The 23,239-nt window shown below is 44.4% G+C and overlaps 2 protein-coding genes and 2 long non-coding RNA genes across 9 annotated transcripts; 2 read left to right on the forward strand and 2 right to left on the reverse strand.

Annotated features, from left to right (window-relative positions):
- Positions 1–267: 267 nt before the first annotated feature.
- On the reverse strand, positions 268–5,181 carry LOC124379742 (histone-lysine N-methyltransferase PRDM9-like). 3 transcript variants are annotated; one of them, XM_046840290.1, is made up of 8 exons: positions 4,759–5,181; positions 4,295–4,484; positions 4,055–4,199; positions 3,882–3,974; positions 3,416–3,687; positions 3,019–3,086; positions 2,673–2,863; positions 268–1,097 (listed from the first exon to the last, which is right to left on the reverse strand). In XM_046840290.1, the coding sequence occupies exons 3-8, from the start codon at positions 4,179–4,181 to the stop codon at positions 415–417; spliced, it is 1,434 nt and encodes a 477-aa protein (XP_046696246.1). In that variant the 5' UTR covers positions 4,182–4,199; positions 4,295–4,484; positions 4,759–5,181; the 3' UTR covers positions 268–414. The 3 variants fall into 3 exon arrangements, with proteins under 3 accessions (XP_046696246.1, XP_046696245.1, XP_046696244.1); XM_046840289.1 differs by having other exon boundaries at positions 4,299–4,583; XM_046840288.1 differs by having other exon boundaries at positions 4,295–4,583.
- A 7,806-nt stretch (positions 5,182–12,987) lies between these two features.
- On the forward strand, positions 12,988–14,512 carry LOC124379773. Its single transcript, XR_006924527.1, has 3 exons — positions 12,988–13,209; positions 13,289–13,403; positions 13,614–14,512. It is a non-coding gene; the product is annotated as an uncharacterized LOC124379773 (long non-coding RNA).
- Positions 14,513–16,571: 2,059 nt separating this feature from the next.
- On the reverse strand, positions 16,572–20,038 carry LOC124379772. Its single transcript, XR_006924526.1, has 2 exons — positions 19,901–20,038; positions 16,572–17,053 (listed from the first exon to the last, which is right to left on the reverse strand). It is a non-coding gene; the product is annotated as an uncharacterized LOC124379772 (long non-coding RNA).
- Positions 20,039–20,063: 25 nt separating this feature from the next.
- On the forward strand, positions 20,064–22,617 carry LOC124379749 (transcription factor 15-like). 4 transcript variants are annotated; one of them, XM_046840301.1, is made up of 3 exons: positions 20,064–20,615; positions 20,891–20,950; positions 22,115–22,617. In XM_046840301.1, the coding sequence occupies exons 1-3, from the start codon at positions 20,064–20,066 to the stop codon at positions 22,349–22,351; spliced, it is 849 nt and encodes a 282-aa protein (XP_046696257.1). In that variant the 3' UTR covers positions 22,352–22,617. The 4 variants fall into 4 exon arrangements, with proteins under 4 accessions (XP_046696257.1, XP_046696259.1, XP_046696260.1 ...); XM_046840303.1 differs by having other exon boundaries at positions 20,838–20,950; positions 22,115–22,245; XM_046840304.1 differs by having other exon boundaries at positions 20,911–20,950; positions 22,115–22,209.
- Positions 22,618–23,239: the final 622 nt, after the last annotated feature.

Below are 23,239 nucleotides of genomic sequence, written 5' to 3' on the forward strand. Positions count from 1 at the left end.
TCTGCGACGCAGCATTAATACTGCTTCTCTGCGGCGTGTTTGCACTGGTGTTTCTGCAGGTGAGTTTTGCGTGTGAGGGTGTGTGAGGGGTCGGCGACGCGGCGCTAATACTGCTTCTCTGCAGCGTGTTTGCGCTGGTGTTTCTGCAGATGAGTGTTGCGTGTGAAACGTTTCCTGCACACGGAGCAGGCATACGGTTTCTCGCCCGTGTGAGTGCGCTGGTGCTGCTGAAGATGACTCGCACGGTTAAAGCATTTCCCGCACACTGAGCACTGGAACGGCTTCTCTCCGGTGTGGATGTGCTGGTGGAACTGGAGGTGGCTCTGGTGAATAAAGCTTTTTCCACACAGCGTGCAATGGTAGGGTTTCTCACCCGTGTGAATGCGCTGGTGAGTCTGCAGATTGTTTTGGTGATTAAAACTTTTCCCGCACTCGGAGCACTGAAAGGGTTTTTCTCCAGTGTGAGTGCGCTGGTGCTGCTGAAGGTGACCGAGGTGAGTGAAGCCTCGCCGCACTGCGTGCACTGATACGGACGTTCTCCTGTGTGGATGCGCTGGTGCTGCTGGAGATGACTCTGGTGATTAAAACTTTTCCCGCAGTGTGAGCACTGGAACGGTTTCTCTCCGGTGTGGATGCGCTCGTGCGTTTGCAGGTGGCTTTTCTGAGTGAAACTCCTCCCACACTGTGCGCAATGGAACGGTTTCTCTCCGGTGTGAATGCGCTCGTGTCTGATGAGAGTGCCTTTGTTACTGAAACTCTTCCACACGACGAACACTGGTGCATCTTCTTCCCCGTGGGAATGCACTGGTGTAACTGGAGAACGCTCGGCTGAGGAAAATCTTTCCCGCAATCCGAGCAGCGATGGAGTTCCTGCTGTTTTTGTCCATTAGAGGCCCTTGCGCTCTGAGAACCCGAGGACGTCTGCTGACTAGCGGAACTCCTGGTTGGCATCAGAGTCTCAAATTTAATCTCTCCAGAATTCAGCAGTCTCAAATACTCCTCATAGTGGCATCTCCTGACGTGTTTGTGAAAGTAGACTTGAGAAGTATAGGATGCAGGACACAGGGAGCAGGAGAACACTTGGGTGCTGTTCAACCCTAAAGCAGAAAAGAATTAAGAAAGAAAATATTGAAATGCATCATCAATGCCCTACGCTCAACACTTCTATTTGGTAAAGTTCTAGAAATATTGCAGATAAACAGACAAAAGATAATGACATTTTGATTATTAATAATTCTGATAATGAAAAGAAGTATGAGTAGATTAGGGGTAGGAGTATGAGTAGGGGGTAAGGGGAGGAGTATGAGTAGGGGGTAAGGGGTAGGGAGTATGAGTAGGGGGTAAGGGTAAGGGGTAGGAGTATGAGTAGGGGGTAAGGGGTGGGAGTATGAGTAGGGGGTATGAGTGGGGGTAAGGGGAGGAGTATGAGTGGGGGTATGAGTAGGGGGTAAGGGGTAGGAGTATGAGTAGGGGGTAAGGGGAGGAGTATGAGTGGGGGTAAGGGTAAGGGGTAGGAGTATGAGTGGGGGTAAGGGGAGGAGTATGAGTGGGGGTATGAGTAAGGGGTAGGGAGTATGAGTGGGGGTGGGGTAGGGAGTATGAGTAGGGGGTAAGTGGTAGGAGTATGAGTAGGGGGTATGAGTGGGGGTATGAGTGGGGGTAAGGGTAAGGGGTAGGGAGTATGAGTGGGGGTAAGTGGTAGGAGTATGAGTGGGGGTATGAGTAAGGGGTAGGGAGTATGAGTAGGGGGTAAGGAGTAGGGGGTAAGGGGTAGGGAGTATGAGTAGTGGGTAAGTGGTAGGAGTATGAGTAGGGGGTATGAGTAAGGGGTAGGGAGTATGAGTAGGGGGTAAGGGGTAGGGAGTATGAGTAGGGGGTAAGTGGTAGGAGTATGAGTAGGGGGTAAGGGGTAGGAGTATGAGTAGGGGTAGGGAGTATGAGTAGGGAGTATGAGTAGGGGGTAAGGGGTAGGGAGTATGAGTAGGGGGTAAGTGTGGTAGGAGTATGAGTAGGGGGTATGAGTAAGGGGTAGGGAGTATGAGTAGGGAGTATGAGTGGGGGTATGAGTGGGGGTAAGGGGTAGGGAGTATGAGTAGGGGGTAAGGGGAGGAGTATGAGTAGGGGGTAAGGGGAGGAGTATGAGTAGGGGTAGGGAGTATGAGTAGGGGGTAAGGGGAGGAGTATGAGTAGGGGTAAAGAAGGATGAAGGGGGTATAAATCGGGTAGGAGTATGAATAAGGGGTACCGTGGAAATTGTGCTAATGTTGGCTGAAGGAGGAGAAGGAGAGGAGAAAGATGTCTACAGAGACAGCAGGGAAAGGAGAAGTGGAGGAGAGTGGAGGAGAGTGGAGGAAGACGTCTACAGAGATGGCAGGGAAAGGAGCAGTGTAGGAGAGTGGAGGAGAAGTAGAGGAGGAAGACGTCTACAGAGACAGCAGGGAAAGGAGAAGTGGAGGAGAGTGGAGGTTCAGGTTGGTACTATGACTGGTAAAGTGAGAGAGGGAGCTGATATGATGGAGAGGAGAAAGGTAGAGATGTTTTGTGTTCAGGAGACCAAGTGGAAAGGGAGAAAGAGCAGGAACATTGGAGGTGTTTAAACTGTTCTATCATAAACCAGGAAGTATTTACTAGATATGCAAACCACTGCGCTACAATTACAATGTGTACGTAACCATTTGCAAAGCACTTTTTCTTCCAGAGGTAGTGAAACGCGATGCTGAGATCTTTGGCGTATTCTTCTCCATACCACAGCAACAGCTCTTGTCCTGGTTCAATAGGTCGAGAGCAACGGTAGAAAATCCCACCTCGGTACTGAAAAGCCACCAAATTCTGCTCTTCATCATTACGAGCACAATTCACGTACCTGAGAGGATGAGGAGCAGAAAAGAGGGAGGGAGAGAGAGAGAGAGAGATAGGGGCGGTATAGGAGAGTCATGAGGAGCACATGGTGGCAGAAGGAGATTCAGAAGATGGTTGAGATGTTTGAGAAGAAAGGTTAATACAGTTTGAGTTTTTCACCTCATCCAGTTAGCGTGTATTTCTCTCTTGGCGTCGATGTACTGCTCACACTGTCTCCTATTGGATATCTGAAAAACATGATGACGCCGTGTTATAAAGCCAGAAGTTTGTGCACCCCTGACTATCACATCTTCATGTTCTGGTCTCGTTCCAGATTTATTCCCTTTCCTGTTGGAATGAGCTTTACTCGTCTGGCCAGTCTTTCCACTAGCTGTGAGCGATTGGTCTGTTTAGCTCTGTTTTTCACCACATTTCGATTTAAAACATCCTGAAGGACACAGGAACATTTCACTCATGCTTTTTGAAGTTACACTTTAAACTCTTTGCTAATTAAACCTCGCTTCTGCATGCTGCCTGCAAGATCTGTTTTAATCTCCAGTAGATAATGTGAACTTACCACCCATGAGTAGCCGCTCTTCATTGCTTCCTCTCGGTCCACCAGCTCTCCTTCATATGGTCCAAAGTGCACACCTACCGGAACCGTCCCCCCCGTGTTAAACACTCCCAGGCCTGCGTCTGGAATATCAGACTTCCGAATTTCCAGAAACGGTGGTAGAGTTTGCCTGGCTCGATCCCAAACCCCGATAAGAACAGGAGTATCAGGGATGAAGAGCGGTGGACCGTGAAGTTCACACTTATTGATGAAGAAAGATTTGCAAATCTCGCAGTCTGGAGAAACAAAACACAACATGGCAGAAGCACTGAAACACTTCCGAATAAAATCTTGTCCATGTGGGTATTAAACATATCCTTCATGATGTCCACGACTTTAATTACTGCCAGGTCTAAAGTTCTTAACGCTAATGAAGGCACTAGATGTTCTTAACGTCGCTAACGATTTCTTTTAAATATCTGGTTCTTACAGAGGTAATCTTCATCTTCAGCTTCTTCGTCATCTTCCTTTTTTATAAGTTTCATCTGGAATTCTTCATTCTGCTGCTCTGATGTTTCTCCACCTGCAAAGTCAGAATTGAAACCTTTTATAAAGTTCCTGGAAAAAAAAGTCAATTACCAAACAAAAAAAACGCCGTCCTACGCAAGTTATATTCATCCCGAGGTTCCTCTTTAAAAGGCGTCTCCAATCCGCCGTTGTCCTCGTTCACAACGATGACGCGTCCCAAGAAGCCAGACGTCCCCTCGTCGGAGGTCAAACTGGTTTCCATCTCCACATCCTCACAAAGCTGAAGATAAGATCAGATTTAAGATTTCTTTTGTAGCTGTAGGAGAGGCATCCTTCTGATCAGGTGTGTGTGTGTGTGTGTGTGTGTGTACTTACTCACAGCTTTAGAACATGGTCCCTGCTGGAGATCTAACCACTGACTGAATCTCACTCGGCCATGAGATGGCGCCCCCTGGAGCAGAGAGGTGTAGGGGCCTTGATCAAGGGCCAAACACTGGCGGCTTGGTGTTGCTGGGGTTTGAACCCCCGACCTTCTGATCAGTAACACTTGATGCCCCACTGCATACTGGGAGTAAATGATCAGAGGAAAAACTTCACCATCATCACTGGGTACTTGTTGGAGTTGCTTGTGACCAGTGATCTGTTGCTGGAGCTGGAGCTTCTCCTGGAGAACCACATTTCACTCCACAATCAGAACTGAAGGAATCCAACCAAATCCCACTGATTTAATCATCTAAACTATTGTTCTCCATCACACCGGATCTGTTCAAGCAGAGTGTGTGTGTGTGTGTGTGTGTGTGTGTGTTAGCCGCTGAGCTAACAGCTGCACTGTAACTCACCGTACAGTAGACAGGAGTCTCAGCTCCAGACTTTCACCTGAATCCGCTCTGTCTGTGAATCTGTCTGTGAATCTGTCTGTGAATCTGTCTGTGAATCTGTCTGTGAATCTCGTGCACAAACACACTGACGCTAAACTGCAGAAACCCGCAGTGTTTCCGTGTAACAGCGCTGAGATCCAAAGCTCTGTTATATACACACACACACACACACACACACACACACACACACACACACACACACACACACACACAGGAGATGGCACTGCCCACTCTGCACTCGTGCCCGATGTACGCTGCGCATGTGTGCGCATGCGCTCTGCGAAATTGCCTTGAGACGCAAATCAGGTAGCGCCCGTGCCGCTCGAGTTTTTATTGCGCATGCGTGAAACGTTTGTTCTGTTATCTTTGTTAATGGTGGTAAACTCTTTACTTGAAGACTTCCAAACACAGCTCACTGGCGACACCCGGTGTTGAAAACATGGAAGAACATTCAGCATGACAGGGATGCTCTTATATCAGCCTGAGCTGATCCTAGACCTGAGCTGATCCCAGACCTGAGCTGAGACCAGACCTGAGCTGAGACCAGACCTGAGCTGATCCCAGACCTGAGCTGATCCCAGACCTGAGCTGAGACCAGACCTGAGCTGAGACCAGACCTGAGCATGGAGAAACAGTATTTTAACAGAAAAGCAGTCTAAGGTTAAGTGTATTCCCTCTTAAAGCTTTATCGTCTATTTCTTTATTTCTGATTACAAAATAATAAATAAACACCAAATAATTTGATGGAAACAAGTGAAAATAGTTTTAGCAGTTATTCTACAGCTGGTGCACGGACCTGTCCTCCTCATGAGGGAAACATCTGGAGCTTTTATTAGTGTTTAATTTCCCTTTGATTATGTTGAATGTGCTTTTTATTGACCTGCCCTCCTCCTGCCCCTGCTCACATGTAGTCACCTGTGTTTTACATTCACACAGTGACATGACCATGAAATCTGACAGTTAAATCATTAGCAACATTACACACACTGGATTTGGTGTTTTGAGCTTTTTTAATAATAAAAACTGCCACAGTGACGTTCTAGTCTTCATTTCTGTCAGGAGTAAACAACAAACATGCTGAATTGTCCTAACGCTTTTTTCCCATCTATTCGTGATCGCAGGGCTTTGAGGGCTTTTCATGGATGTCCATCTATTTTCTCATATGATGTGGATTTAAGACTTCAGAAAGTCAATGAAGATCTTAACAATAAATGGTTCAACCATGATGCTGGATACGGAAAAACGACTGTGACCACTCATTCAAAACAACATTTATCTAGAGGAACTCTGACGAGAAGCATGGAGATGTTTAGGAGAGATGCAGTGGAGTTTTTACCAGGTTGTTTAACAGGATGTTGGAAGGTGAGAAGATGCCTGAGGAATGGAGAAGGAGTGTGCTGGTACTGATCTTTAAGAATAAGGGAGATGCAGACCTGCAGTAACTACAGGGGAATAAAGTTGATCAGTCACACCATGACGTTATGGGAAAGAGTAGTGGAAGCCAGGCTGAGAGAAGAGGTGACCATCTGTGAGCAGCAGGAGGAAGATCACCACAGACGCATTGAATATACGAGAGAAAATAAAACAGGTCTCCTATAAAAATGTGCTTTTTAGCTGAAATTGCAAACATCAAAATAGAAATAAAAATAAAAAAGTAAATTTAAAATGACAGCATCTTCTGTGTTTCCTGTGCAGAGTAATAATAGTCCGTGTGGAAACGAAGCACTCCGTGTGTAGATAAATGGACTAGAATTATGCTTTATTTGTATTTAAATTACTTAAATTACTCCAGGAATCATTTCAGCCCAAAAAGAAATGAACATTATTATCTTTTTTTTAATGTACACACACACACACACACACACACACATTCACTATTACTCACACTTACACACACACACACACACACTCACTATTACTCAGACTTACACACACACACACACACACACACACGCACACACTCACTATTATTTAGACTTACACACACAGACACACACACGCACACACTCACTATTACTCACACTTACACACACACACACGCACACACTCACTATTATTTAGACTTACACACACACACACACAGTTTTGCTGTTTTGTGGCTTTACCTATTTATTTATTTATTTTGCAAGTGTGAGCGTGTACAGCTGCAGGTATGCTTCCCCCACCCCCCCCTCCTCATCAAACAATCATCAAGGTCACATTTGGCAGAAACGTTTCAGGAACCATCTTTTACAGGAATGTTACAGTTTTTATTCTACTTGCGAACCAATAATTAATAAAAAGAGGGGGTGGGGCCATGTCTGTTATCAAAAATAACAAAAAAAAGAAGCAAGACAACAAAAGTCCTGACACTTCGGGTTCCACATCTAAACACTGTTACACAAAACATACTGCTACCGAAGAATCCTGAATTTTTCTGGTTTCACATCATTCATGGTTTCTCTACAGAACCATGAATGATGTGATAAAGCTCTGACCTCACACCCTTGAACTCACTGATATAAACTTCACCTGCACCAATTAACACCACAATCCACTCCACCCTACCCCACCCCCCTCCCCACCCCTCCCTGCCCTGCAGGAAGCCTTGACTGACAGAAGCCTGTAGATCAGTAGGTTATCAGCATGTGATTGTTGCAGTGCTGAGGTGTAGAGTTTAGACCCTACTTGAGCTGAGTATTAAATGTTATAAATAAACGCACTTCTTGCGCCGTTTACTAAAGACAAAAGTCCAATAAGCAGCGTCCGGTCCCGTCCTCAGGAGGTGTAGTGGTTAACGTCACGGTCTCTGCTGTATGAACTCCCTGGTTTAAGCCTCACCTCAATTTAGTGGTGTTCCTCTAGTTTAAGATGAGAAATGAACAGGAGAAAAGAGCAGTCAGCAACATCTCCTCTCGTCCCAGTGTGGTGTAGTGGTGATCATCACCGTCTCTGCTACATGAGGTCCCTGGTTTGATCCTCAGCTTCAGCTTTTGTTTGTTGTAGTTTGTAGAATAGAAAAGTGAAATGTGCATTAAAACAGCTTGTTAGTATGAGATCCTGTGGCTCAGTTGGATGAGCTTCACCTCTGGGTTGAGAGGTTGCTGGTTCAAACCCCGGCCAGGACTCTGGGATATGAAACGGTTGCGTGAAAGGTTCGGGTCGAGAATCGTGAAGGTTCTGGAAAGAGTTGCGTGGAAGGTTCAGGATGTGAGAAGGTATCGGAGGGCGTAAGCTGAGAAAGGGGGGCAATATCCGGGCATCTGCCCCCCCGGCCCCTGAGGAGATGAAGGCAGGGGGTTATGCAGTGAAAAAACAGAAAAAAGTATCGACTTAGTTTTGCATCTAAAGGGGAAAATTTCTGCCTAAAACTATCACTTAGCCTTTTTCTGGGCTTTTGAAGCACCATTTACCCCAATCTTCTCCTCATCACACTCCTCCTTTCACCCCCCACTCACCTGATCTGCTCTCACCACACACAGACATTCTCACAACTCACCCAGTGTCAGGACACGCCGGATTCGAACCAGCAACCTCTGAGTCCAGAGGCAAAGGCTTTTACCACAAAGCCATCACGTCCCACACACTCACCTGCTTTTATAGGGGGGTTTATCTTTCGTTTTATACCTGCAGAGAGAAATTAATGTTAAAGACACGAAGAGAATAAATACATCACCTGAAGCAGGACATGAACCTTCACCAGTGTCTACAGAGACCCACCAGCCTTAACCCACTGAGCCACCAGGAGGACAGAATGCAGGGTTTTTTTTCGAGTTTTATTTTTCGTTTTCTAACAGATTTGCACAAGAGAAAGAAAAACCCAAGAGTAAAAGCATCACCTGAAACAGGGTTTGAACCCTGACCATGACCAACACCATACACCATGTCTTAACCCACTGAGCCACCAGGGAGGACGGAATGTGAGGGTTTTTGGGGGGGTTTATCTTTCACTTTATTCCTCTTCCAGCAGAAAGAAAAGATTGTTAAAGACACACACACACACTTTAACAGAAGTATGTACATGAACCAGGATCTGAACCTTGTCTAGCGTCATCACAGGGGTCGAGGTCCAGACCCACTGAACCATTAAGGTCTTTCTTCCAGAGGAATCTTTTTATGCTCCTCTTCCTGCTGCTGGATTGAACATAAAGTGTGTACAGAACCTGAACCCAGCAAGAGATCAGACTTTCACCCCCAGTTTACTGAACTCACACCAGACACTTCATGAATCAGAGACCATGATGATAGTCACTACACCCCCTCAGGACAGGAAACACACCTGTTTATTAGACTTAATTAACACCTCAGATTAGATGCACCTGTGTGCTTTCTAACAACAATTACCTTCTCATCATATCCCACATATCTGTAATTATCTACTGAAGAACTCCCATTGGTTTGACGTCTCTGTTCTACCAGGACGTTCAGAGATTTTATTCTGTTCCTCAGAGCTTGAGATCATGTGAAGGGCAAATTCAAACCCCAGAGTTCACACACCTTTAGATACACTGCTACATGTACACACACTTTACTCAATACGACTCCTGTAACTCATGAGGTCCTGCAAAGACGCACTAATTACATCAAATCTTGCTACTGATTTGCTCTGAGACAAAACACACACTTTATACACACACTTCATAGTCCAGGTTGAGCAGGTTGAGCTTTAGGAAATTAAGAGTAAATTGGATGCAGGTTTAATGGGAATGATGTGATGTTATGGGAACACTATGGGAATTTGTAAACTGTATTAAACACTTGATAATATAATAGACCCTTTAAGTGTTTAAATTAGAACATTAATTTAGACAAAAGAGATAAATATTTGATTTGTTCAGCCTGTAAATAAATGTAGATCTGTACACACACACACACACACACACACACAGATTGGTGTTTACCCTCATTGAGAAAGCAGGACTTGTAGGAGGTCTAAAAGTGAGCTGTGGGTGTGGCTCTGTCACTGTTCATAGTGGAGTCTTGAGGCCCAGTGATAAAACTCTCACCTCACGTCCCTGATCTCACTGATATAAACCGCCCCTACGCCGACTAACCCCACAATCCACCCTGCCCTTTTGATTGACAGACGTTACCACAAGCATTTGTGTGTATAGTGTGGTTACTTTGTGGTTTGTGGTGCACGAAGTCCCTGGTTCAAGCCGCAACCTAATTTTTTGTTTGCGCTCAGTTTATAGAACAAAACGGAAGAAAAGAAAAGAGCAGTAAGTAAATTTTGCTTTTGTTCCAAGATGGTGTGGTGTTTAACATCCCAGTCCCTGGTTCAATCATTGTTTGTAGCAGGTCATTGAATAGAAAAGTAAAATGTCCATTAAAACAGCTGGCTGGCATGAGATCCTGTAGCTCAATCAGATAAGATCCTTGTCTCGTGTTTTGAGAGGTTGCAGGTTCAGACCTCAGCAGGTTCTGTGCCACATATATTATTCTTCAAAAACGTCTCAAATGCTCATTAAGTTAAAGCCAAAAGTCCAATAAGCAGCCTCTGTCCCAGTCCTCAAGTGGTGTAGTGGTTAACATCATGGTCTCTGCTGCATGAACTCCCTGGTTCAAGCCTCACCTTCAATTTAGTGTGGGTGTTCTTCTAGTTTAAGTTAAGTTTGATCCTCAGCTTCAGCTTTTGTTTGTTGTAGTTTGTAGAATAGAAAAGTGAAATGTGCATTAAAACAGCTTGTTAGTATGAGATCCTGTGGCTCAGTTGGATGAGCTTCACCTCTGGGTTGAGAGGTTGCTGGTTCAAACCCCGGCCAGGACTCTGGGATATGAAACGGTTGCGTGAAAGGTTCGGGTCGAGAATCGTGAAGGTTCTGGAAAGAGTTGCGTGGAAGGTTCAGGATGTGAGAAGGTATTGAGGGCGTAAGCTGAGAAAGGGGCAATATCCGGGCATCTGCCCCCCCGGCCCCTGAGGAGATGAAGGCAGGGGGTTATGCAGTGAAAAAACAGAAAAAAGTATCGACTTAGTTTTGCATCTAAAGGGGAAAATTTCTGCCTAAAACTATCACTTTACCTTTTTCTGGGCTTTTGAAGCACCATTTACCCCAATCTTCTCCTCATCACACTCCTCCTTTCACCCCCCACTCACCTGATCTGCTCTCACCACACACAGACATTCTCACAACTCACCCAGTGTCAGGACACGCGGATTCAACCAGCAACCTCTGAGTCCAGAGGCAAAGGCTTTTACCACAAAGCCATCACGTCCCACACACTCACCTGCTTTTATAGGGGGGTTTATCTTTCGTTTTATACCTGCAGAGAGAAATTAATGTTAAAGACACGAAGAGAATAAATACATCACCTGAAGCAGGACATGAACCTTCACCAGTGTCTACAGAGACCCACCAGCCTTAACCCACTGAGCCACCAGGAAGGACAGAATGCAGGATTTTTTTCGAGTTTTATTTTTCGTTTTCTAACAGATTTGCACAAGAGAAAGAAAAACCCAAGAGTAAAAGCTTCACCTGAAACAGGGTTTGAACCCTGACCATGACCAACACCATACACCATGTCTTAACCCACTGAGCCACCGGGGAGGACGGAATGTGAGGGTTTTTGGGGGGGTTTATCTTTCACTTTAATCCTCTTCCAGCAGAAAGAAAAGATTGTTAAAGACACACACACTTTAACAGAAGTATGTACATGAACCAGGATCTGAACCTTGTCTAGTGTCATCACAGGGGTCGAGGTCCAGACCCACTGTACCATTAAAGTGTGTACAGAACCTGAACCCAGCAAGAGATCAGACTTCCACCCCCAGTTTACTGAACTCACACCAGACACCTCATGAATCAGAGACCATGATGATAGTCACTACACCCCCTCAGGACAGGAAACACACCTGTTTATTGGACTTTTGTCTTTAATGCCTCAGACGAACCTGCAGTTATAAGAATGACTGACTTGGAGGAAGACAAGACAGATGGATTGTTTTAGCTCATAAAGTTCTCTCAGTGACTCCAACATAGAAACAGTTGAGTGTTAATATCCTGCACCTGTGTGCGTTCCAACAACACGTCCTCTTTTCAGAGATGGTCTTTTACATTCTCATCATAGTTCTGTTGAAATTTTCTACATATCTGTAATTATCTCCTGAAGACCTCACTGAGGTTTGAACCACTAAACTCTGAAACATAATCCCACATTCTTCTAATTGAGCTACATGATCTGATCCTCACACCCTGGATCCAAGAGCTTCTCACTTGTTCTACCAGGACTGTCAGAGATTTTAATCTGTTCCTCAGAGCTCGAGAGCATGTAAAGATTATATTTCCCTGAGTGTGGCTAAAATCTTCATACACACACACTTCATACACAAAAACATGCACGTCCTTGTCCAAGTTGCACAGGTTTAGCGTGAGGAAACATTGATTTGTAGAGTCACTGATGATGTGTGGGTTGAAGAGGAACAGAGGCAGAACTGTCTGATTGCAGGAAGAAATAGGTAGCAGGTTGCCAGGATGATGTGAATCTAATCTGGTGTAGATTGGACAAAATCTTCTATCTAGATCACTGCGAGAACGTTGTGAGAACGTTATTTGTTAACTGTATTAAACACTTGATAATGAAATAAACCCATTAAGTGTTTAAATTAGAACATTTATTCAGATAAAATCTGTGACTACTTTATTTGCCTTTGTTCAGTCTGTAAATAAATTGAACCCTGTACATGAGACACAGAGAATGAGATGTTTACCCTCATAGAGAAAGCAGGACTTGTAGAAGGACTAAAAGGGGTGTGGCCTAAAGTCTAAGGTTTACATTTATTTACAGGCTAAATAATAAATTTATTTCCTCCTAGTTTTGATGTCCTGCGTCTTTGCAGGACCTCAAGAGTTACAGGAGTCGTATTGAGTAAAGTGTGTGTACATGTAGCAGTGTATCTAAAGGTGTGTGAACTCTGGGGTTTGAATTTGCCTTTCACATGATCTCAAGCTCTGAGGAACAGAATAAAATCTCTGAACGTCCTGGTAGAACATAGAAGTGAGAAGCTCTTGGAACCAGTGGCTGTGGATCAGATCCTGTGGCTCAATTAGATGAACTTGGGTTTATGTTTTAGAGGTTAGAGGGTCAAATCCCTGGGAGTTCTTCAGGAGATATGTGGGATATAATGAGAAGGTAATTGTTGTTAGAAAGCACACAGGTGCATCTAATCTGAGGTGTTAATTAAGTCTAATAAACAGGTGTTTCCTGTCCTGAGGGGGTGTAGTGACTATCATCATGGTCTCTGATTCATGAAGTGTCTGGTGTGAGTTCAGTAAACTGGGGGTGAAAGTCTGATCTCTTGCTGGGTTCAGGTTCTGTACACACTTTATGTTCAATCCAGCAGCAGGAAGAGGAGCATAAAAAGATTCCTCTGGAAGAAAGACCTTAACGGTTCAGTGGGTCTGGACCTCGACCCCTGTGATGACGCTAGACAAGGTTCAGATCCTGGTTCATGTACATACTTCTGTTAAAGTGTGTGTGTGTGTCTTTAACAATCGTTTCTTTCTGCTGGAAGAGGAATAAAGTGAAAGATAAACCCCCCCAAAAACCCTCACATTCCGTCCTCCCTGGTGGCTCAGTGGGTTAAGACATGGTGTATGGTGTTGGTCAGGGTTCAAACCCTGTTTCAGGTGATGCTTTTACTCTTGGGTTTTTCTTTCTCTTGTGCAAATCTGTTAGAAAACGAAAATAAAACTCGAAAAAACCCTGCATTCTGTCCTCCCTGGTGGCTCAGTGGGTTAAGGCTGGTGGGTCTCTGTAGACACTGGTGAAGGTTCATGTCCTGCTTCAGGTGATGTATTTATTCTCTTCGTGTCTTTAACATTAATTTCTCTCTGCAGGTATAAAACGAAAGATAAACCCCCCTATAAAAGCAGGTGAGTGTGTGGGACGTGACGGCTTTGTGGTAAAAGCCTTTGCCTCTGGACTCAGAGGTTGCTGGTTCGAATCCGGCGTGTCCTGACACTGGGTGAGTTGTGAGAATGTCTGTGTGTGGTGAGAGCAGATCAGGTGAGTGGGGGGTGAAAGGAGGAGTGTGATGAGGAGAAGATTGGGGTAAATGGTGCTTCAAAAGCCCAGAAAAAGGTAAAGTGATAGTTTTAGGCAGAAATTTTCCCCTTTAGATGCAAAACTAAGTCGATACTTTTTTCTGTTTTTTCACTGCATAACCCCCTGCCTTCATCTCCTCAGGGGCCGGGGGGGCAGATGCCCGGATATTGCCCCCCTTTCTCAGCTTACGCCCTCCGATACCTTCTCACAGCCTGAACCTTCCACGCAACTCTTTCCAGAACCTTCACAATTCTCGACCCGAACCTTTCACGCAACCGTTTCATATCCCAGAGTCCTGGCCGGGGTTTGAACCAGCAACCTCTCAACCCAGAGGTGAAGCTCATCCAACTGAGCCACAGGATCTCATACTAACAAGCTGTTTTAATGCACATTTCACTTTTCTATTCTACAAACTACAACAAACAAAAGCTGAAGCTGAGGATCAAACCAGGGACCTCATGTAGCAGAGACGGTGATGATCACCACTACACCACACTGGGACGAGAGGAGATGTTGCTGACTGCTCTTTTCTCCTGTTCATTTCTCCTGTTCATTTCTAGTATTAAACTAAAATAGACAAAAACTCGTACTTGAACGAGGACTTGTTTAAAATCAGGCACATATTATTGGTGTTTGTTCGTCTTTCTGGTTGTAAATTTCATTATTTTAAACTGTTGCTAATTGTTTTTGATTATATGTGATTCTCTTTTAAATGTATAAATATTATTATTATTATTATTATTATTATTATTATTATTATTATAATTGTGCCTTTTTTATACCAACTCTACACACTATACACACTACATTCTACACACTACACACACACTGCATTCTACACACTACACACACACACATTCTACACACTACACACACTGCATTCTACACACTATACACACTGCATTCTACACACTACACACACTGCATTCTACACACTATACACACTACATTCTACACACTATACACACTGCATTCTACACACACTGCATTTTACACACTACACACTACACACACTGCATTCTACACACACACTGCATTCTACACACTATACACACACACATTCTACACACACACTGCATTCTACACACTATACACACTGCATTCTACACACTACACACACTGCATTCTACACACTATACACACACTACATTCTACACACTACACACACTGCATTCTACACACTATACACACTGCATTCTACACACTATACACACTGCATTCTACACACTACACACACACTGCATTCTACACACTATACACACACTACATTCTACACACTACACACACACTGCATTCTACACACTACACACACTACATTCTACACACTACACACACTGCATTCTACACACTATACACACTGCATTCTACACACACACACACACTGCATTCTACACACTATACACACACTACATTCTACACACTATACACACTGCATTCTACACACTATACACACTGCATTCTACACACCATACACACTGCATTCTACACACTACACACACTGCATTCTACACACTATACACACTGCATTCTACACACTATACACACTGCATTCTACACACTATACACACTACATTCTACACATTATACACACTACACACACTACATTCTACACACTATACACACTACATTCTACACACTACACACACACTGCATTCTACACACTATACACACTATATTCTACACACTACACACACTGCATTCTACACACTATACACTGCATTCTACACACTATACACACTACATTCTACACACTACACACACACTGCATTCTACACACTATACACACTACATTCTACACACCACACACTGCATTCTACACACACACTACATTCTACACACTATACACACTGCATTTTACACACTACACACACTGCATTCTACACACTACACACTGCATTCTACACACACACACTGCATTCTACACACTACACACTGCATTCTACACACTATACACACTGCATTCTACACACTATACACACTGCATTCTACACACTATACACACTGCATTCTACACACTATACACACTGCATTCTACACACTACACACACTGCATTCTACACACTACACACACTACATTCTACACACTATACACACTGCATTCTACACACTATACACACTGCATTCTACACACTATACACACTGCATTCTACACACTATACACACTGCATTCTACACACTATACACACATTCTACACACTATACACACTACATTCTACACACTATACACACTGCATTCTACACACTATATTCTACACACTATACACACTGCATTCTACACACTATACACACTGCATTCTACACATTATACACACTACATTCTACACACTATACACACTACATTAACACTACTACGTCATTAAAACATTTACAAGAGTATTGTTACGAGCTGTTCTGTCTTCTGAAGATGTAAATATGCTTGTCTGTTTGAGAAACTGGCTCAGTGCAAAGAAAGAGATGTAATGGGAACCTGTGTTTATTTTTATGTTATTTTTTTCCATGTGTTTAATAGACATGGACAAGTTCTTTGAAAAAAATCTATGACCTTTGAAACTTCTTCACGCTCTATGTTCAGCATGTTTTTACTAATAATAAACATACATTTTTCCTGTGTGTGTGTGTGTGTGTGTGTGTGTGTTTTCTTTTTATCTTGTCATCTTGTCCTGAACGCTGTAAGGATGTGAGAGTAGAGAGCTCATTTCAGTGTCTCACACTGTCACCTGGTGGTGAATCACAAAAACTACAACAAGCACTTAAAAAGTTATATTTACTGCTACAAAATGAAACACTGCAGTTAAGAAAAGAAAAGCTGTGTATGTGTTCTGTTAAAGCTAAAACAGGTCCAAATATTCAGATCTGAATACTGAGAGATCATTTGGGCTGATAAATGAAACAGGTATTATTGGTATTGGAATTATCTGAAAACTGCCAGCAGAAATGTTTACATCTGTCACTGCTTTTACACACATGTTCATCCAGAGTGATTTACAGATGTGCAATAAAGTATCCATCAATACACACATCCTGATTTATTCATCCTGATACATTGTTGTGAATGAACCCGTCCACAACCTGATCAAACTTATTTTATTATTACCCTGAGTTTCACATCCCTGAGTCTGCTCCTCTTCTTCGTCTTCATCTGGCTGCTCACGTTAGGGGTCTCCACAGCGGATCATCCGTCTCCATGCCACTCTGTCCTCTACATCTGCCTCTTTCACACCAACCTGCATGTCTTCCCTCACCACATTCATAAGACAGAAAAGTGGAGACACAGTACAAATATATACAGTGAGGAAAATAAGTATTTGAACACTCTGCTATTTTGCAAGTTCTCCCACTTAGAAATCATGGAGGGTCTGAAATTGTCATCGTAGGTGCATGTCCACTGTGAGAGACATAATCTAAAAAAAAAATCCAGAAATCACAATATATGATTATTAAACTATTTATTTGTATGATACAGCTGCAAATAAGTATTTGAACACCTGTCTATCAGCTAGAATTCTGACCCTCAAAGACCTGTTAGTCTGCCTTTAAAATGTCCACCTCCACTACATTTATTATCCTAAATTAGATGCACCTGTTTGAGGTCGTTAGCTGCATAAAGACACCTGTCCACCCCATACAATCAGTAAGAATCCAACTACTAACATGGCCAAGACCAAAGTGCTGTCCAAAGACACTAGAGACAAAATTGTACACCTCCACAAGGCTGGAGAGGGCTACGGGGAAATTGCCAAGCAGCTTGGTGAAAAAAGATCCACTGTTGGAGCAATCATTAGAAAATGGAAGAAGCTAAACATGACTGTCAATCTCCCTCGGACTGGGGCTCCATGCAAGATCTCACCTCGTTCAAATATTTATTTTCCTCACTGTACATCACAGAGTTTAAAAGTAAAGTAGTTACACTTTCAACAAAATGCACACAGGAAACACTGCACAGGTAGAAACAGTAATATCAGTGTTGTGTGTGTGATGGTGACTGGTTCACTGGGAGCAGCTCTGATTGTGAAGTCTAATAACATCAGAGAGAAAAATACCTTCTGTATCGCTCCTTCAGACACCGATGAACAACGTGTACCAGATTAAACCCGCGACCTTCACCTTATTAGGACCACAATCTAACCAACTGAGCTAAACAGCCGGTTGACCTCCTCCTTGGTCTTCCTCTTTTCCTCCTTCCTGGTGTCTCCATCCTCAGCATTCTCCTACTGATATACCCCATGTCCCTCCTCTGCACATGTCCAAACCATCTCAATCTCACCTCCTTACCTTGTCTCCAAAACGTCCTACATGCCCTGTCTCTAATAAACTCATTTCTAATCCTGTCCATCGTCACTCCCAACGAACATCTCAACATCTTCAGCTCTGCTACCTCCAGCTCCACCTCCTGTCTTTTACTCAATGCCACTGTCTCTAATCCATACAACATCTCAGGTCTCACCACAGTCCTATAAACTTTCCCTTTCACTCACAGATACTCTTCTATCACAAATCACTCCTGCTATCACTCTTCTCCACCCACTCCACCCTGCCTGCACTTTTTCTTCACTTCTAACACACTCTCCATTACTCTGCACTGTTGACCCCAGGTACCTGAACTCCTCCACCTTCTCCACCTCTTCTCCTGCAACCACACCCCTCCACTGCCCTCCCTTTCATTCACACACATGTACCCTGTCTTACTCCTACTGACTTTCATTCCCCTTCTCTCCAGCGTGTACCTCCACCTCTCCAGGATCTTCTCCACCTGATCTCTACTCTCACCACAAATCACAATATCATCCACAAACATCATAGTCCACGGAGACTCCTCTCTGACCTCGTCCTTCAACCTGTCCATCACCACTGCAAACAGGAAAGGGCTCAGGGCCGATCCCTGATGCAGTCCAACCTCCACCTTAAACCAGTCTGTCGTTCCTACTGCACACTTCACTGCTGTCACACTTCATACATGTCCTGCACCACCCTCACATACTTCTCTCACACACCAGACTTCCTCATACAATACCACAACTCCTCTCTCCACCCTGTCGTACGCTTTCTCTAAATCCACAAACACACAATGCAGCTCCTTCTGACCTTCTCTATACTTCTCCATCAACATTCTCAAAGCAAATAATGCGTCTGTGATGCGTTTCCTCAGCATGAAACCATACTGCTGCTCACAGATGGTCACCTCTTCTCTCAGCCTGGCTTCCACTACTCTTTCCCATAACTTCATGATGTGACTGATCAACTTTATTCCCTTGTAGTTACTGCAGGTCTGCACATCTCCCTTATGCTTAAAGATCAGTACCAGCACACTCCTTCTCCATTCCTCAGGCATCTTCTCGCCTTCCAAAATCCTGTTAAACAATCGGGTTATAAACTCCACTACATCTCTCCTAAACATCTCCATGCTTCTCATCAGAGTTTGACGGTAAATAAAAGTGTACTCCATCATCAGGATCCTGATCACTGACTGTTTATATACGTGTCTGTTATTCGTATGAAACTGAAGAACCCATCGTAGATCACATCTCATGATAAAGATCTACCACTGACCTCGAGGGGTTTTCCTTCAGACACTGAACCTAAATACAGGGAAGAAAAGATAAAAAAAAAGATGAGGCTGAATGTGCTTCTATAATTCCACTGATATAAAGTGATCCAATTAACATATATTTACATAAATTAGCATAAATTAGCACATTAGCATTAATTAGCGGGTTCTTCTTCAAATCCCGCCCCCAAACGACCGCCTTCTATTTAAATATCACTGTATTTTTCACCGAATAAAACCTTTTGTGCTCTTAGTTGATCTTTATGAGTGAACTGTCGCTGCCTGCTGCTTCATCCATTCATTACTGAACAGGTCCGAGAGTCGCGAGGAGGAGAAACGACCACAACAACGCGCTCGGCAATGACGTCACAAGACACGTGCACGTGGGAACTTTAAAAACATTTGATTCGTTTGAGTAGAGAAAGTTACGCGTTTATAAAGACATTAATAGAGAAAGACTTAAATATTAATTGTAATTATGCAATTATGCATGTGCTAGTGTTTATAAATACACACACACACACACACACACACCTCTCTCCTGGGCTCCACCTGTCCCGCGTGGTGGCGTCCAGAGTCCCAGAAAGGATTCGTTATGCCAGCTATGTTACGCGCGAGCGACGCGGCACCAGATCCGCGTGCTATTTTCACCGCGCATTAAAGCGGCACGAGCGTCCGCGGCGTCGGCAGTAGTGTTATGGGGAGCCACGAGCTCCAGCCGTCTGTGTGCGCCATGAAATCCGCCGAGCACGAGCGCGCGATTCTGCGGGCGCGCGAGCCCCTTTCGGACCCCTCGGAACCGGACAGCGGCAGCGAGAGCTCGTCGGAGAAGTGGGCGGAGGGCGCGGGCGGCCGCGCGCGTTCCGTCTCCCTCTCGGTGCCCGGGCGCGACGGTGGTCCTGGAGGTGGTCCCGGAGGAGGTCCCAGGCTCAGGCTGGTCGGGGTGAGCAAGCAGCGGCAGGCGGCGAACGCGCGCGAGCGGGACCGCACTCACAGCGTGAACACGGCGTTCAGCGCCCTGCGCACCCTCATACCCACAGAACCCGCAGACCGCAAGCTGTCCAAGATCGAGACCCTGCGCCTCGCCTCCAGCTACATCGCGCACCTCGCCAACGTGCTGCTGCTCGCCGACAGCGGAGGAGACGGACCGCCGTGCACGCGACACCGAGAGGCCCTCGTGCACGGAGGCGGAGGCGGGAGCGCGCTCAGACCCATCTGTACCTTCTGCCTCGGAAATCAGAGGAGAATGGTGAGTGTGTGAGGAGGTGCTGTTAGTCACTTCCGGTCAGGACAAAGGTGTGTGTATGTGAAGGGATTGGAGTTTGTGTTGTGTAACACCCTTTAGAGTTTAGCAGGTGTGTTTGTGTGTGTGTGAGACATGATGTATCCTCACTAAACTCTCAATTTTAACTGTTTCTGTGTGTGTGTGTGTGTGTGTGTGTGTGTGTGTGTGTGTGTGTGTTGTGTACAGTTTGCCAGGTTGTGTAGTAAATCTGTTCTCGTGTCTGATTTGTGGCCTCACAGAGTTTCGTGTTTCTCCGCAGCTCTAACACACCTGTCCTGAGAGCTGATGTGTGGAGTCAGGTGTGTTAGAGCAAAGTCACAGTTCACACACACACACACACACACACACACACACACACACACACAGGACTAGTTGTGTTGCTTCTTTTCTCTGGATTTATTTAGAGCTAGTTTCAGTAGCAGTATATGGGAATGTGGCATGAAGATAGAAGGTGTAGAAACTTGAAGGTTTTAGAATGGGAGTAAGATCTTGTGAGTGTCAGGATGGACAGGTCAGGAGCTTGGGGCTGTAGGATGAACTATAGAGGAGAAGAAGATTGAGAAGTAACCTCTGGTTGTTGGATGAGTTTCAGGGATTTAGAAAATAGAAAGCCTCAGCTTTCAGGATGGAAGGATAACTTGTTGACCTCACAATGTACCCACCAGGAGCTGGTTGGCATCAGGATGGAAGAAGGAGGAACTGAGCAGAATAGAGGGCAAGAGTAGGACCTTGTGAATCTCAGGATGAACTAACCAGGTTTCAGAAAGGCAGTAGGAGGAGCTTATAGACACGATGTCCTCCAACTTCTGCATTTTGTTTTAGCTGGAGTTTTTGGCAATTGACGTGATCCATCCTCAGCGGTGTTGAGTAACGTAATCTAGAAGTTACTAGGAGCGTCTGAACTAACGTCTCTGTATGGCTTATGGACAGTATGTTCCTGTTATCTTGGCAACATTCCACATGTTATGGGTTATATGAGTTTTCGGACTGATGACTGTGTATAGGCAGAGAGAGAGAGAGAGAGAGAGAGAGAGAGTCTCACTAATACAACCTGCTAACCCAGTGATCTGGTCTAGCAGATATTTATAACTGAGCACCATCAGCACAGCAGTGAAAATTAATGCTAAGCGTCAGAATAATGTGTCCTAAATATCAGATATGAGGAAAAACAACAGCGGGCCTGAGAGCGAGCCCTGAGGAGCACCACAATTTACCTGTTTCAAGGCAAATAACTCTTTACACTCACACAGTGATTGAACCTGCTTTTACAAACAGAGATTTGTAGAAGATTGTGGCCTGCAGGGGTGGAAACTGCATTACAGCTGTCCATGGTCTGAACACGACAGCTTTCTTAGGGGGGTTTCAATAAATTATCACAGAGAAATGTTTTAAAATCAGATCTTTATGTACACTAAAGTGTCTGTGTGTGTGTGTGTGTGTGTGTGTGTGTGTGTGTTTTGCAGATGCGAGCCGAGATAATGCAGGTGTGTGAGAGCCCTCGTCCTGCTCCAGCAGCTCCATGTTTACATTTAAAGACTTTCTCTTCACCTCATTACGGACAGAACTACAAGAAACTTGTATATTTTATTTCTAAAAACGAGGACAGGAGGAAGAAGGGAAAAAAAACACCTGATAAGATGCACTCACCCCCCACCTTTACAAACGTGTGTGTGTGTGTTTGCCCTTGTGTTTCTTGGTGAATGTAACTGGAGCTGTGTGTGTAAAAGCAGCACCTGGCAGTAGGTTATTTCAGAAGCCTGGATGAGCCGCTCCTTAAAAAACACCACCACGTGTGTGTGTGTGTGTGTGTGTGTGTGTGTCCTCATGTGTCACATGACAGTAACCCAAACCTGTGTCTGCTGCAGTGGTTGCTGTCAGTAGTCTATAGTGATTTGGGTTGCCATATTGGACACTTTTACACCCAGGCAACAGGTCAGGAGTTAATTCCAACCCATTGTGCTGTTTCTTTAGTTTCAGGTATTAAAACGTGAACTTTCGCACGTGGAACAGAAAAGCGACCGGTTTGACACCAAGAACTGTTCCAAAAAAGGTTCAAAACATTTAAAGCGAATTCATTTTTCACCTTAAAAAGAAATTTCTAACTTTCTGAACCCTACAGTCATGCCTCATCTCACACAGCCGCTTGGTTTATGATGTAATCACACCCCATTTTCTTCTCTTTTTTTTTTTGCATTAGACACACAAATGTGCAGTTTGCACACTGTATAGAAATGTGTGTGTGTGTGTGTGTGTGTGTGTTGGCCTACCTCTAATGAGCTCAGCAGGGACAGGGTTTAAACCTCAACATACTTGAACCTGTCCTTTGCACACGAGCGTCAGAAAGCTGCTACTAAACAATTGTGTATTTTTTTTGTACAATAAAAGAATTGTGTCTGTACTCATGAGCGATGATCTCAATCATCTGAGAAATGAGATCCTGTGTACAAATTCTGAACCAGAAGACATTTATAGGAGAATCACAACTTTTTAAACTTGCACTGAAATTAGGAGCATAAAGTCACCAGGGGCCTTCTTATTCCACAGAATCCAAAAGCTCAGCCATTGTTTTATTTTCTGTTCTTTAGATT

Source organism: Silurus meridionalis, chromosome 26 (genome assembly GCF_014805685.1).
Source record: "Silurus meridionalis isolate SWU-2019-XX chromosome 26, ASM1480568v1, whole genome shotgun sequence".
NCBI lineage: Eukaryota > Metazoa > Chordata > Actinopteri > Siluriformes > Siluridae > Silurus > Silurus meridionalis.

Coding starts and splice junctions, on each gene's coding strand:
- LOC124379742 (XM_046840290.1), bottom strand. CDS start 4,181: ATGGAAACCAGTTTGACCTCCGACGAGGGGACGTCTGGCTTCTTGGGA. Junction 3,975..4,054: donor TCGGGATGAATATAACTTGC/GTAGGACGGCGT, acceptor CTGACTTTGCAG/GTGGAGAAACATCAGAGCAG. Junction 3,087..3,415: donor AGAGCGGCTACTCATGGGTG/GTAAGTTCACAT, acceptor CATGTTTTTCAG/ATATCCAATAGGAGACAGTG.
- LOC124379749 (XM_046840301.1), top strand. CDS start 20,064: ATGGGGAGCCACGAGCTCCAGCCGTCTGTGTGCGCCATGAAATCCGCC. Junction 20,616..20,890: donor TCGGAAATCAGAGGAGAATG/GTGAGTGTGTGA, acceptor GTGGCCTCACAG/AGTTTCGTGTTTCTCCGCAG. Junction 20,951..22,114: donor GAGCTGATGTGTGGAGTCAG/GTGTGTTAGAGC, acceptor TGTGTTTTGCAG/ATGCGAGCCGAGATAATGCA.